Here is a 16187-nt window from a genome sequence, read left to right as displayed (position 1 = left end):
ATAACTACTATAATACTGCCCCCTACGTACAAGAATATAACTACTATAATACTGCTCCCTATATACAAGAATATAACTACTATAATACTGCCCCTATGTACAAGAATATAACTACTATAATACTGCTCCCTATATACAAGAATATAACAACTATAATACTGCCCCTATGTACAAGAATATAACTACTATAATATAATACTGCCCCTATGTACAAGAATATAACTACTATAATATTGCTCCCTATGTACAAGAATATAACTATATAATACTGCTATGTACAAGAATATAACTACTATAATACTGCTCCATATATACAAGAATATAACTACTATAATACTGCCCCTATGTACAAGAATATAACTACTTTAATACTGCTCCTATATAGAAGAATATAACTACTATAATACTGCCCCTATCTACAAGAATATAACTACTATAATACTGCTATGTACAAGAATATAACTACTATAATATGGCTCAATATATACAAGAATATAACTACTATAATACTGCCCCTATGTGGAAGAATATAACTACTATAATACTGCTCCTATGTACAAGAATATAACTACTATAATACTGCTCCCTATATACAAGAATATAACTACTATAATACTGCTCCCTATATACAAGAATATAACTACTATAATACTGCTCCCTATATACAAGAATATAACTACTATAATACTGCCCCTATGTACAAGAATATAACTACTATAATACTGCTCCTATGTACAAGAATATAACTACTATAATACTGCCCCTTTGTACAACAATATAACTACTATAATACTGCTCTCTACGTACAAGAATATAACTACTATAATATTGCTCCCTATGTACAAGAATATAACTACTATAATACTGCTCTCTACGTACAAGAATATAACTACTATAATACTGCCCCTTTGTACAAGAATATAACTACTATAATACTGCTCTCTACGTACAAGAATATAACTACTACAATATTGCTCCCTATGTACAAGAATATAACTACTATAATACTGCCCCCTATGTACAAGAATATAACTACTATAATACTGCTCCCTATATACAAGAATATAACTACTATAATACTGCCCCTATGTACAAGAATATAACTACTATAATACTGCCCCTATGTACAAGAATATAACTACTATAATACTGCTCCTATGTACAAAAATATAACTACTGTAATACTCCTCTCTACGTACAAGAATATAACTACTATAATATTGCTCCCTATGTACAAGAATATAACTACTATAATACTGCTCCCTGTGTACAAGAATATAACTACTATAATACTGCTCCCTATGTACAAGAATATAACTACTATAATACTGCCCCTATGTATAAGAATATAACTACTATAATACTGCTCCTATGTACAAGAATATAACTACTATAATACTGCCCCCTATATACAAGAATATAACTACTATAATACTGCTCCTATGTACAAGAATATAACTACTATAATACTGCCCGCTATGTACAAGAATATAACTACTATAATACTGCTCCTGCGTACAAGAATATAACTACTATAATACTGCTCCTATATAAAAGAATATAACTACTATAATACTGCCCCTATGTACAAGAATATAACTACTATAATACTGCCCCTATGTACAAGAATATAACTACTATAATGCTGCTCCCTATGTACAAGAATATAACTACTATAATATTGCCCCCTATGTACAAGAATATAACTACTATAATACTGCTCCTATGTACAGGAATATAACTACTATAATACTGCTCCTATGTACAAGAATATAACTACTATAATACTGCCCCTATGTACAAGAATATAACTACTATAATACTGCCCTTATGTACAAGAATATAACTTCTATAATACTGCTTCCTATGTACAGGAATATAACTACTATAATACTGCTCCTATATACAAGAATATAACTACTGTAATACTGCCCCTATGTACAAGAATATAACTACTATAATACTGCCCCTATGTACAAGAATATAACTACTATAATACTGCCCCTATGTACAAGAATATAACTACTATAATACTGCTCCTGCGTACAAGAATATAACTACTATAATACTGCCCCTATGTACAAGAATATAACTACTATAATACTGCTCCTATGTACAAGAATATAACTACTATAATACTGCCCCCTATATACAAGAATATAACTACTATAATACTGCCCCTATGTACAAGAATATAACTACTATAATACTGCTCCTATGTACAAGAATATAACTACTATAATACTGCCCCCTATGTACAAGAATATAACTACTATAATACTGCTCCTGCGTACAAGAATATAACTACTATAATACTGCCCCTATGTACAAGAATATAACTACTATAATACTGCTCTCTACGTACAAGAATATAACTACTATAATATTGCTCCCTATGTACAAGAATATAACTACTATAATACTGCTATGTACAAGAATATAACTACTATAATACTGCTCCATATATACAAGAATATAACTACTATAATACTGCCCCTATGTACAAGAATATAACTACTTTAATACTGCTCCTATATAGAAGAATATAACTACTATAATACTGCCCCTATGTACAAGAATATAACTACTATAATACTGCTATGTACAAGAATATAACTACTATAATACTGCTCCATATATACAAGAATATAACTACTATAATACTGCCCCTATGTTCAAGAATATAACTACTATAATACTGCTCCTATGTACAAGAATATAACTACTATAATACTGCTCCCTATATACAAGAATATAACTACTATAATACTGCTCCCTATATACAAGAATATAACTACTATAATACTGCTCCCTATATACAAGAATATAACTACTATAATACTGCCACTATGTACAAGAATATAACTACTATAATACTGCTCCTATGTACAAGAATATAACTACTATAATACTGCCCCTTTGTACAAGAATATAACTACTATAATACTGCTCTCTACGTACAAGAATATAACTACTATAATATTGCTCCCTATGTACAAGAATATAACTACTATAATACTGCTCTCTACGTACAAGAATATAACTACTATAATACTGCCCCTTTGTACAAGAATATAACTACTATAATACTGCTCTCTACGTACAAGAATATAACTACTATAATATTGCTCCCTATGTACAAGAATATAACTACTATAATACTGCCCCCTATGTACAAGAATATAACTACTATAATACTGCTCCCTATATACAAGAATATAACTACTATAATACTGCCCCTATGTACAAGAATATAACTACTATAATACTGCCCCTATGTACAAGAATATAACTACTATAATACTGCCCCAATGTACAAGAATATAACTACTATAATACTGCTCCTATGTACAAGAATATAACTACTGTAATACTCCTCTCTACGTACAAGAATATAACTACTATAATATTGCTCCCTATGTACAAGAATATAACTACTATAATACTGCTCCCTATGTACAAGAATATAACTACTATAATACTGCTCCCTATATACAAGAATATAACTACTATAATACTGCCCCTATGTATAAGAATATAACTACTATAATACTGCTCCTATGTACAAGAATATAACTACTATAATACTGCTCCCTATGTACAAGAATATAACTACTATAATACTGCTCCTGCGTACAAGAATATAACTACTATAATACTGCTCCTATATAAAAGAATATAACTACTATAATACTGCCCCTATGTACAAGAATATAACTACTATAATACTGCCCCTATATACAAGAATATAACTACTATAATACTGCTCCTATGTACAAGAATATAACTACTATAATACTGCCCCTATGTACAAGAATATAACTACTATAATACTGCTCCTATGTACAAGAATATAACTACTATAATACTGCCCCTATGTACAAGAATATAACTACTATAATACTGCTCCCTATGTACAAGAATATAACTACTATAATATTGCCCCCTATGTACAAGAATATAACTACTATAATACTGCTCCTATGTGCAGGAATATAACTACTATAATACTGCTCCTATGTACAAGAATATAACTACTATAATACTGCCCCTATGTACAAGAATATAACTACTATAATACTGCTCCTATGTACAAGAATATAACTACTATAATACTACTTGATAAGTAATATGGAGAAATAATAATATGGATGCCTCTAGTCCATATCTATTCATGAATACACTTTTTGCTTTTCTCCGAGCTTCTAACGAGCTGTGATGATGGTGTCCACAGGGATCAGCAGATATGTGCATCACTACATAGGGCTCCTCCAGCACAGAACAGTCTGGTGCAAGCTCCTCAGTGAGTAGAAATATCCAGAAGGGAAGAACAGGCAGCGATCTGTCAAGGTGACTAAAGGACGCCAGGAGATTGTGGTTCCTGGCAGAGTCGCCCCCCTAAGGAGAACGTGTCTTATAAGTGCAGTTAATTAGACTCTGCCTGGGAATCTCTTGGAGGCTTTGCTGAGTGCAGTAATTGGGCTCTTAATTGCTGAAAAGATATAAATGCTCTAATATCAGATTCAGCAGTGAGATCAGATGAAAGGGTTTTACAGGGAAATGTGCCGCTTACAGCTCAGAGTCATTACTGGGATTTCTGGAAATCTCAGAGGTCTAGTGAAAGTGACAGATAATGGTATGACCCAGCGTACTGGAGGACAGATGAGCTACACATCACACCATCTCCAGGGATACATTGTATCCACACAGTGACACAGACTGGAAATTCAGGATTTTATCAGGTCACCACATAGCCCTCAGTGCTGGAGTGCCTCCCGCAGGAAATGTGGATTCTAATCTGGTAGAATAGAGAAAAAAATGTCTGAATGTTACGAAAGTATGTAAAGACACAGGAAAGATCACATGAGGATTAGAAAAAGTTATTAAAGGGGCTTACGAGGGGTTAACCTATATGCTGCATAAGTTAGTAACTTCTCATGTAACTAGTAATTTTTTTTTACAACTTTTAAATGACATAATTCTGGTTGCATTCAGCCACCACTAGAGGGAGCCAAATGTATATGGTCGAATACAGTCATTTAGGGGCAGTATTACTTGGTATTTAATGAGCTCCCCTACTGACAGTGACTGGTATAACAGTTTGATCTAGAAGCAGTCCAGTACTGCGTCTCTTTTGACGGTGATCTGTCTTTATGGTAGGTACAGCATTGTAACTGAACTATGTCTTGCAGCACTATCTTTAAAGAGTAACCTTCATTTTAATTCTTTATTTTTTTTTTCCATAAATCAATAGTACACCTGAAAATAAGAAACTTCTGTAATATATTTTATTAGAGAAATCCACTTCTTCCTCCTCCTGGACTGATCTTTCATTGTTAAAAGTCTCAATTAATCGTTCAAATTTGTCTTCAGTGAATACAGATTCTCCAATTAGTGAGATAGGAGATGACAGTTTGTGCCCATAAAGTTCTTTGGATAAGTGTAACTGTTGTTTCAGGAGAACTTGTAGCAGAATGTCGATATCTCCCTCTAGCTCCTCCTCCTCCATAGAATTTTAAAAGCACCAACTGTCATCTCCTCTCTCAGTGATGGGAACATCTGTCTTCATGAATACAGATTTTACCCCTAAATTGAGGAAGAATGATCAGTCCAGGAGGAGAAAGAAGCAGATGTCTCTGATATGATATATTACAAAGCTACTTATTTTCACATGCACTATTGGCTTGTGAAATAAAAATTAAAACAATGGATACACTTTGAATTATCCTGTCTTGTCATGAGCAATAAAAGTAACTTAAAAAGTTGTTATAAATATCATAACATTGTAAAAAAAAAATCGTGAATTTCTGGAACTATCAAAGTGTCAGATTAGTGAAAAGCCTGATGGCTAATAAATAAGATTTGTCCCCTTCGCTATCTGCAAGCTGAAGATGGAGCGGATCGGAAGAAAATTAATTAGGATTTTCCAGGGGTCAGAAGAGATCAAGAACCTCTTAAAAAAATGAAGAACACAAACCTCAAGATATGTGTTTTGAAACAACGCCCTACTCCTACCTCCCCCAAAAAAGGCGACCTTCCCTGACTGCAGTTGGATGCTTTTCCCTTTTGCTCTCTATCCATTCAAGACCACCATTAACACATCTTCTCTTCCTGCTGCTATCCCTCCAGAACTCCCAGTGTCTACCACAATGTAATATTGCCTGTCAGGGATTCATCAGGGACGACACCAGGGAGATCACACTATGTCCCACCGCTGCCGTCACTCTGTCAGGATTGAGCAGGGATTCGCGAGCACACAAACTCGAATACTCACTACGTAGGTGTGGGCAAGTGCGCAGTGAGCCTATGGTGTACACAACTCCGGATTCCAACGCATGGAATATGTGTATACGCCCCAGTATGGTCACTGCCAGCTTTACGATATCCCACTTAATATTATTCGCTGCCACCACCGACCAAATTTGAACTATAATACAGGCCTGATTGGACGCCTGCTTTCTGGTAGCGTATGGCTTTGGGGGAGGAATGATTACAGAGCAAAAGAAACAGGACTATTAAATTTTATATTTAATCCAAAAGGGAGGCAGTGTTTATGCAAAATATACAAAAGGTTTTACAAAGGGGGACATTTACAGTACAGAATATAGTTACACAAAATAAAAAGGATTAATGAAGAACTTACTCGACAGATCGCAGAGACAATTCAGTCTAGCTGGAGGGGAGGCACTCCAATTGATTTGACTGTTATCAAACGGGATCCCTTGCTTATAGAATCTTTACCCCCCCTGCAATGAATACTGACTCACCTTCGGATGGGTCTTTTATGTCAAAGGGGGGAACCTGCCCACACACCCCCTGTGATGATCTCACGTGGGTGGTCTCCGCCCTTTATGGTTTTATTAAAATATTTTACTTCTGCAATAACTTCTCTCTGGTTGGTCGCAGAAGCCTGAAAGTGATATCATATTTTCATTATGGATTTACATTTCTTTAGAGACCACGCATGACATAGCTGCGGTCTGTTATTTAGTACTTTTGCATTACCACTCACCGGAGGGGCAGGCAGCTACAGAAAGTTATTCATATTGTTCCTTAGCTGACCCTGACGCTAAAAATGTGTCCCATTATTATTGGAAGTATAGAACTTCAGATATTCCATATTCCATGGCATCCGAACTAATCCCAACCGAAATAATTTTTCCTTTACGTCCTCAAGTATTAATATCCCTTATGGTCTCCACAATGTGGCTGCATGTGCCCCATCGTAATAATGAACGGTTTTCTTCCCCCAACCCCCCCAAGTAGTACTCCCTGTGCGCCCTTCACAAATTCATAGTCTCCCTATAAACCCCTCAATCTTTTTTTGTGCCCCCCTAAAGTAAATATTTTGTTCTCTGCAGTAATAGTGCCCCCACATAGTAATTATTTTCTCTTTTAAAGGGGTTGTCCAGTCTAAAACAACAAGTCTGCAGTCACTCTGTGCAGCGCACTGTGAGGATTATCCGGTGTCAGTGCTGGGAACGGGTGGTAATATAACCACAAGTATGTGATATGCATAGTCCCAGCCAGAATCCGACTAGACTGTTTCCGGCCTCGCGCAACACAATTGCATTGAGTCGGAAACAGACTATTCGGGCTCTGGCCGGCAGTATGCACATCGCATCCTTCCGGTCACGTGGCCGCCGTTCCTGGCGCTAGCACCAGAGAATCCTCACAGCATTCAGTTCTTGCACTTTGAGGATTCACAAGTCTGCAGCCACATAGTCACTGCAGACTTGTCATTTTATACTGGACAACCCCTTTAATCGAGGGGTGTAGTTTAATGCGTTGGTCAACAGTGTTGCCAAATTCTATTGGGGGGGGGGGCGCAAAATTTCACGAACACAAGAGAGCCAAATGGCAAACTATAATTACATCAGTATTTTCTATTATTATTAACGGCCTTCGGCTCAATTTCGGGCCATGGCTACATGAAGGATGAACAATCTGTAGGAAGATCGATCTTGTGCAAGCCTAGATAGGTCCGCCAGGGTCTTCTCCTCCATTATCTTGATAGTATCAAGCCATCGGGTTGCTGGTTTTCCTCTTTGCCTGGTTCCTTCTATTCTTCCGACCATGATGTCCTTCTCCAGTGATTGCTCTCTTCGTATGATGTGTCCAAAGTAGGCAAGGGTTTCAATACTGGATTGGTGGGAGGCACTCAAGGAGAGCTAAGGTTCCGGGGGCAAAAAAATAATTGCTCTACTGCCAATGCATGCTACACCACTGTCCTAACCCCTCCAAGTGAAGTGGCTCGTGGTCCTTTCAGTGGGCTTGGTGCTGCCAGTGTGATGAGATTACTGAATAACCCCACCGTTTTGGGCTAGTGGTCTGTGATTCCTTGCTCCTCCATAGTTCTCAACTTTGTCCTGTGTCCCCATGCAGAAGAAGCCACCTGGGGACCAGGCTAAAAATTAAAGGCATGTATCCCAGATGTCGTTCCTGGAGACACCATCAGAGTTACCATTTGTTGGGTTTACTTTTCTCTACCATTTATAGGCTTTCGGTTGCTTTAAGACACTAAAGAATTAAAGTTTTCTCTCTTCTTCAAGTCTGTGATAGATTTCACTTTCAAAGAGTAAAAGAAGATGGAAACGTCAAGAGTGACTTACCGCTGCTCGGAGAGATGCTGTACTGCCTGACTGGCCGCTGCCCGGAGGAGTTTGAGTCATACGGCTGCTACTGTGGACGAGAGGGGACTGGGAACCCCAAAGACATCTTGGACAGGTATGACGTATAGGCAGACACAGAAGTGGCTTCCATTCCACAGAATCTTATAGCCACGCTCTGCATGTAATATGGAGTCACAGTACCTGCACTGATCTTAAAGGTGTTGTCTCAACATAGATTACAAGGATAAGTCACCAATGTCCGATAGCCAGGTGTCCGACTGTTGTGATACTCACCAGTCGCTTGGCCAATGACCATGATGGCCTGGCAATGAAGCCTCTATAGAAAACCAAGCGAAGAAAGACAGGAAATGGCACTTTACTGTGGAGCCACTTCACAGGATCGGCCATTATATGGACAGTCCCTCCCTGGTGTGATGTAAGAGATGTCATGTGGGCTCAGAGCCAACTAGACATCACCTCCCTCATTTGGATCGTCTCCTTTTCATCCTCATTGTTTTATGGAAACTTTAGAGAAACTGCAGCTGCATCCCCCTCCTCCTTGTTTACCATTTACAGGTTTACAATAGATAGATTTCAATGAGGTTGAGAAGGTTTGTGAAGACTTACATTGGTCTTACAGGCAGTGCATTATTTTAAAGTCTAAAAGCCTTCATTAAAACTACGCGCTACAGTGCAGCGCATTACAGTACATCTATGAAGGGGAGATCCGAGCTTTTCTGCTGAGTTGGAACATAAAATCTCCTCCCTAAAGGGTAAATACAAAACCACAGGAGCCATAGAGATGTGATATCTTACCTTTTCTCTTTGCACAACATATCCCAAGATATTGAAAAAAAAATAATAATTTTGTGATACTCTGTCAAGAAAAATGTATGCTCAGTGTGTGGCCACCCAGTGGTTGTGATGTTGACTGCAGTCTGACAGAGTTTACAAGAAAATTGCTACAATATAGTAAAACATTTTTGTAGCTGAGCAAAAACTTTTTCCAATTCTACCTACTTTAAAAACAGGTGGAACTTAAAAGAAAAGGGTGTGTGTAGCCAAGCCCAACCCAATTGACTCACTATTATTAATGTGGCTCTAGTCCCCTTTTATGGGGAAAATTCATACAGTTGGGTGTTTTGCTCACCAGCCTTGATCCAGGGTCTGCTGACGTAACATGTGCACCTCTAAAGGAAATTTTCGGATCTCTTTAGAAACTTAGCACATCTTTCCGCTGCCGTGACCCGAAGTCGTGGACCATAGAACATTTCTGCTAGGACTTAAGCCACTTTTCCGGTTTACATTTTAGTGAATTTATTGGTTTGTGCTAGGTTACGCTATTCCCATTAAGCTCCACTCACTTTCCAAAAAGTCAGGAAAAGCTGGAGTAAAAACACCAAAATTGACAACATTTTTGTGCAACTACACTTTGCACAAAGATGTTTTTCTGCCGAAAAGGGCTTGATCTTAGATCCTGGAGCCCAATTATTCACTTGCAGTTTTTTTTTTATCTATTGTCTTGCAGTGTTCCTTGATGTTCTTTTGAAGCGAAATTCTTCAAAATGGTGCACGTAGTTCATGATGTTTGTGCAAAATAAAAACATGCCCTTTAACCTTCTTTGTGCAACTTTTTTAAGCGCGAAAAGTCACGTTCTGCAAAAAAGTTACACAAAATTGAAAGATTGGAAATTTCAGATGTACATAAAATTACTAACAGCAGGGGACTGGAGGACATTTGCGCAAAAGTTTTGAGACTTTTCAAAATGTTACAATTGATTAATCACTTGAAAACAGCTGGAAGTTCCAAAAGGTATGTACAATAACGAACATAAAAAAAAAAGGGAAAGACATACACAGACCTTACAAAAGGCACAAATGAAAAGAGGCAAAAAAAAAACAAAAAACAAAAACCCACTCAAAACTATTTTTATAAAATAATTTGAGACCATGTGAGACATGTAACCAGTGCTGTTCTGTTCCTGCCATCAGCTGCTGTTTCTCCCACCAATGCTGCATAGAGCATCTGAAGAAATTAGGCTGCGCACCGGACAGAAATGTCAGATCAGAGGTCGTGTGCGTGGACCGCAAGCCGACATGTAAGAACGACTCATCTAAATATTCACTACTTGCTCTTTCATTAAAGTGACACCCCATAACTGATGCACAGTACTGCATAGTGCAGGGGCAGTGACAGAACGCAGGAATCTCCTTTTTCAGGCCACATTTCAGAAATAACAAGTGATCTAGTGGTGTACAGTGAGAAACTTTATAGGGAACTTGTCAACACTTTTCACCTCTATGAAGGACAGACTTTAGCCCCTAAAACTTTGTGGGTAACAAATACAATTGTTCTTTTAGGAAGTCATGGTGGAGAGTAGACTCCCTGTTGTGCCGACTAAAAAAGACGCATGACCAATATTGTTACACGCACGCCGCTAGGTTCAGATAGAGGCGAGACGGGTTTCATGAAATCTTTGGAGTCCTGGGAGAATCGTTAGGCGGCAGCGTCTCTCAGGCACACGATAGATTCAGTGGCTGACCAGACACATCGGACAAGAGTCTTTTTCAACAGTTTAACAGTGGAACTTAATCTGAATCATGGCCAGTGCAATTCAGGGATATTACAGCAACAATCTTCATTACAGTACAGTCTGAGTTTCTTGAGCAACCGGCTCCAGTAACAATGCAGTAGTTTCTTCACAAGGAACAGTATTACAGTCACTTCAGTAGCATAATTCAGCATAGATTAGATCTCTTAGTAGCACACTTCTATGCATACACAACCACAGGCTTTTCCTTCACAAGGACACAATAGTACACAGCATTCTTTATCCTGCTTGGAGATGGAGGGGGGAGGAATTGATGAGGGAGATGATCCCTGTGACATAATTCCTTCCAGTCCATATCTTCCTGCCCGATAATACTCTGCACTGTTAGTTCAGGGAGTTTATCTGACCTGTGTTTAGTTTCTCTCCTGATCTGAATCCTGTTCAGTTGCCTTCTGTCAGATCCAGATAACACACCACCTTTCTCTACAGCTTCAGCCAGACTACAATAACAAGTTCCCCACAATCCCCCTGGGGCTCTGCTATAACACTCCCTGTCTCCTGTGACTGTGTTAACCCCTCTAGTTGCTGGATGCTTCTGAAGCACAACACTTCCTATTTCCTGTGTTTGTGTTATTTGTAATAGTTTCTGGATGCTTTTGAAGCAACAGCACTACTTCTGCATGTCACAATATACCGGGCCTCCTATAGGCTGATCCAGATCATTCTTTTCCTGCTTTCACATTGTAAATCTTGGAAGATGCATGTGAGCGCCCCCTCTGAATCTTCTACACCCTGCAGTCTAGGCATGAGAACAAAGCCATGGGTAGATGATGGCACCCTGCTGTTTTTTCAGACAACCCCATTGTTCTGTACCTTTAGGAAATGGATGAGTAGGTCTGTGTGCTCTTGGTTGAGTGCCACGAAAAAAAAAAAAAGGCAAATGATGCCATGGCCTTAGTAATCCACGAATTTACAAGGGGGTAATCAGATTCTGCTCACTTTCATATCAGAGGTTGATAGGGCCTGGTTCCAGCCAGGTGAAGCAGAAGATGTGACTATTATTTTTGCTCATGTGTATGTGTTCCCTCCCATATAGGTGTGGGATGGAGCATTTGTGACAAATTGGTGTGTGCCTGTGACAAAGCGGCTGCTGAATGCATGGCGGCAGCACCATTCAATGGCACCATGAGGTCGCTGAACCGAAGGCAGTGCCAGGGAGCATCAATGCTGTGCAGGAACGTAGGAAGTGAGGACAAACCAGAACGGGCAATGGGACAACAATCGGACAGCTCGAGCTCAGAAGACAGCAGTGAGGAGCAGAGTCCGATGAGGGATATAGTGAGAGCCGAGGACTCTGGGTCACTGGTGCCGAGAGGAGGAGGAAGAAGGACACGCTCTATACTATTGGGGAATTAAAAGTACACGCTTTTGATATTAATATTATAGGGGATTTCCACCATCATGTGTCATCTGAGACCAAACAGAAGATGGCATCGGTGGGGTCCAAGCTTTTTCGATGTGATTCAGAAATTTTCTACATGATGTTGACCACTTGTTGGCGCTCAGTCAGACTGTGCCGGTGATCCCAAAAGCCAAAAATTAGCCAAATTAAATCCATAATCCCTTAGTGGGCCCAACTCACATATGACTAATTGTCTCATCTTCTGACAGGCCACTGTGACGTGGAATTCCCTACATTTTTTAAAAGACAAAATATATCCAATGTCCGATAAGGTATATGCAAAATGGCTTCGGCTCCTACTTCCTGATGTCATCACTTCGTGTACGGGCTCCGAACTTGTCGAACCTTCTCCTAGGCACACGTGCGAAACCAGATCACCATTCATATCAATGCTCACATATATCTACTGCTATTCAAGCAAGGATGTGAATATTGATGAGGATGGCCAACTGGATGGACGCAAGTCATCGGGAATTTTATACAGAGCCAATTCAACATCCACATCGATAGCTCCTTCCTTTCTTGAGGAGCAGGAGATGTGTGTGACATTGATGTGGATGGTGAATTGGATCTATATAAATAATATGGAGGTTAACATCCAGTTACATTCTCTACTTGCTTGACCAGCAGTAGTTATACGGTGTTGCTTGAAAATTTTCCGCATTTCTGCATAAAATGGACCTAAACTACATCAGATTTTGATACAAGTTATAAAGTAGATAAAGAATCAAATGAGTAAAAAAAATATTTGACTCCTCTTTAAAAAGGAGGAAAATGATCCAATATCATAGGTCTGCAAATGGCAAAGTATGTGAAGCTTTAGGATTAGCAGATTATTTGAAGGTGAACTCAAGAGTCTGGTGCTTTCAATCAATAGGACGGTCAGGTGTGAGTGGGCGAGCTTTTATTAATTAAAGAACATTGATCCATCAAAGTCTGATGCTTAAAACACGTTTGTGGAAGTCTATCATGGAGCGAGATTTCCGACAAGCTTAGAAGAAGAGTTGTGGATGCTCAGGCTGGAAAAGGTTATAAAACAAACTATAAAAAGTTTGGACTGCAACAAATTCACAGAGTGTACAGATGGACGACATTAAAAACAATTTCTACCCTCCACAGAAGTGGTCGACTAATAAAGATCACATCAGGAGTGAGGTGTACGTATCAGGGTCTGCAAGGTCACAAAGGAAACCAAGGTAAAATCTAAGCAACTAAAGGCCTCTCTCACACCAACATTAGCTTATGACTTCAGCATCATAAGGACAGGATTGGAAGGAGAAACTACTGTTTTCCAAGAAAAAACATTACATCCTGTACTCAGTTTGCTAGAGATAACCTGGAAAGGTCAGGCGGCTATTGGAGTAATGTTTTGTGGACAGGTAAGACCGAAAAATAAATTTTGGTTTACAGGAGAAGCGCTATGTTTGGAGACAGATGGTTATGAGTCTTTCTGTGAAACGCAAGGGTGTTATTATCATAGTTTCAGACTGTTTTTCTGCATCTGGGCCAGGATGGCTGCCATCACTGATAGAACAATGAAGTCTGAAATTTATCAACAAATTCTAAAGGGAAAAGTCAGGACATCTGTCCATGAGCTGAGTCTCAATACAAGGTGGGTCATGTGGCAAGACAACGACCCAAAGCGCACAAGTCATTTTACAAAAGAGTGGATAAAGAAGAAAAGTTTTGGAAGTCACAGTTCTGACTTTAGTCCTACAAAAAAAGTTGTGGAATGGCCTGACGCGAGCAGTTCATGGGAGAAATGCCCTAACATAACAGAGGTAATGCAGTTTTGTAGGGAGGAATGGGCTACAATTCCTCCACACCGATGTGCAGGACTAAACAATTACGGAGATGTTTAGATGCAGTTATTGCTGCACAAGATGAGATATTAGATCATTTTCAACATTTTAAAAATAACAAAGAAAACGAAGTAAAAAATCATTTGTTTTAAATCATCAATTTAAGTTCTTTATCTACTTTTAGGACTCGTGTGAAAATCTGTTGCCGTTTTAGGTCAAATTTATGCAAAAAAAATGGAAAATTCTTAAAGAGTTCACAAACTTTCAAGCTCTTCTGTATGGGTGAAAATTGACACGAATGGTAATTTGGATCTATATTAATCATAAGGAAATTCACAAATGTATACCACAACGGGCATAAATAGACACATCCTTACTTGTTTGACCAGCAGTAGATACATGTGTGAACCTTAACGACTCCTTATAATTCTCCCAATGACAAAACTGAACAAGTTATTAAGAATCAATGTAAATACATTGTAGCTGCCGGTATCGCACCTGTAAAATTTAAGCAAAAGTAACTAAAAAGTAATATTCTATGATAGACATTAAATTGCTTTCTATATTTTATTCTTGGAATTTAATTTTATGGGGCATAGTAAACCAATCGCAGTAAAAGGCACATCTTCGGTAAAGACAACAATTACAGACTCTTAGGTTATCCGATGATTTGGTTGGAGTTAGTTAGACATCACTACTTACAAGTAACCTTATTACTATTAGTGAAAGTGGTTGTCACCCTTGTGCCTTTAGGGTATTTAGATGATTATGATGTATTTTTACAGAGTCTTGGGTAGTCCTGAAATTTGGTTGGAGTTAAGTTGTCATCCATCACTACTTTCAAGTAACCTTATTACAATTAGTGAAAGTGGTTGTCAACCATGTGCCTTTAGGGTATTTAGAGGAGTATGGTGTATTTTTACAGACTCTTAGGTCATCCTATGATTTGGTTGGAGTTAGTCAGACATCACTACTTGCAAGTAACCTTATTACTATTAGTGAAAGTGGTGGTCACCCTAGTGCCTTTAGGGTATTTAGATGATTTGGTGTATTTTTACAGTCTTAGGTACTCCTGAGATTTGGTTGTAGTTAGTTTGTCATCCATCACTACTTGCAAGTAACCTTATAACTATTACTGAAAGTCATCACCCTTGTGCATTTAGGTTATTTTGATGATTATGGTGTATTTTTTTTAAAAAAACACCTTGATTTCTAACAAAGCAGTGGTGAAAATACGGTGGATACAATCAACTAAACAGGGGCTAAATACTCTGAAGGCTCATAGCCCATCAGGACACATGAACTGCACCTTTACTAGTGGGCAGGGATTTGTTGACCCATTATGGTCTTTGGGCAATGATGCTACTACTTTACTGTAATAAGATCCTGTGATCTACCATTTGGAGCAAGAGGATTCATTACACAACAGGTTATAATATGAAAGGGCCAATGTATCAAGGCTCTTTAATGGCTTGGATACTGAAAACTCAAGTCTTGTTGTCCTCTTCACCTATTTGATGTGGCATACAGTGTGAGGGGGTGTCAAATCCTGTCAGGGCCCACCATCTCTGCTGGGTCCTGGAGAACCGAGGGATTTTTGTTATAGGTGTGAATATTAATACATTTAATACAGGTGACTACTAAGTGTCAGGAGGCACAATTTTTGTATAACTGACGCAATTTATGTTTTGCAACGACTACTTATCGTGTGACTAATTTTAATATGTAAATTGCTAGTACTGTATCTGACCCGATGGCC

The 16187-nt window shown here is 38.4% G+C and overlaps 1 protein-coding gene across 2 annotated transcripts in view; it reads left to right on the top strand.

Annotated features, from left to right (window-relative positions):
• OC90 (otoconin 90) overlaps positions 1-16187 on the top strand; it is a 265718-nt gene extending 249531 nt beyond the window's left edge. For both annotated transcript variants that reach the window (XM_073679899.1, XM_073679900.1), the window contains exons 17-19: positions 8553-8727; positions 10605-10711; positions 12261-16187. In XM_073679899.1, the coding sequence (XP_073536000.1) occupies positions 8553-8727; positions 10605-10711; positions 12261-12580 (602 nt within the window). In that variant the 3' untranslated portion in view covers positions 12581-16187. The remainder of the gene's footprint in view (positions 1-8552; positions 8728-10604; positions 10712-12260) is intronic.

The sequence above is a fragment of the Phyllobates terribilis genome, unplaced genomic scaffold, assembly GCF_046119375.1.
Source record: "Phyllobates terribilis strain yellow unplaced genomic scaffold, ASM4611937v1 Scaffold_4__5_contigs__length_816908805, whole genome shotgun sequence".
Taxonomy (NCBI): domain Eukaryota; kingdom Metazoa; phylum Chordata; class Amphibia; order Anura; family Dendrobatidae; genus Phyllobates; species Phyllobates terribilis.
This window is presented reverse-complemented; position numbering and strand designations above follow the sequence as displayed.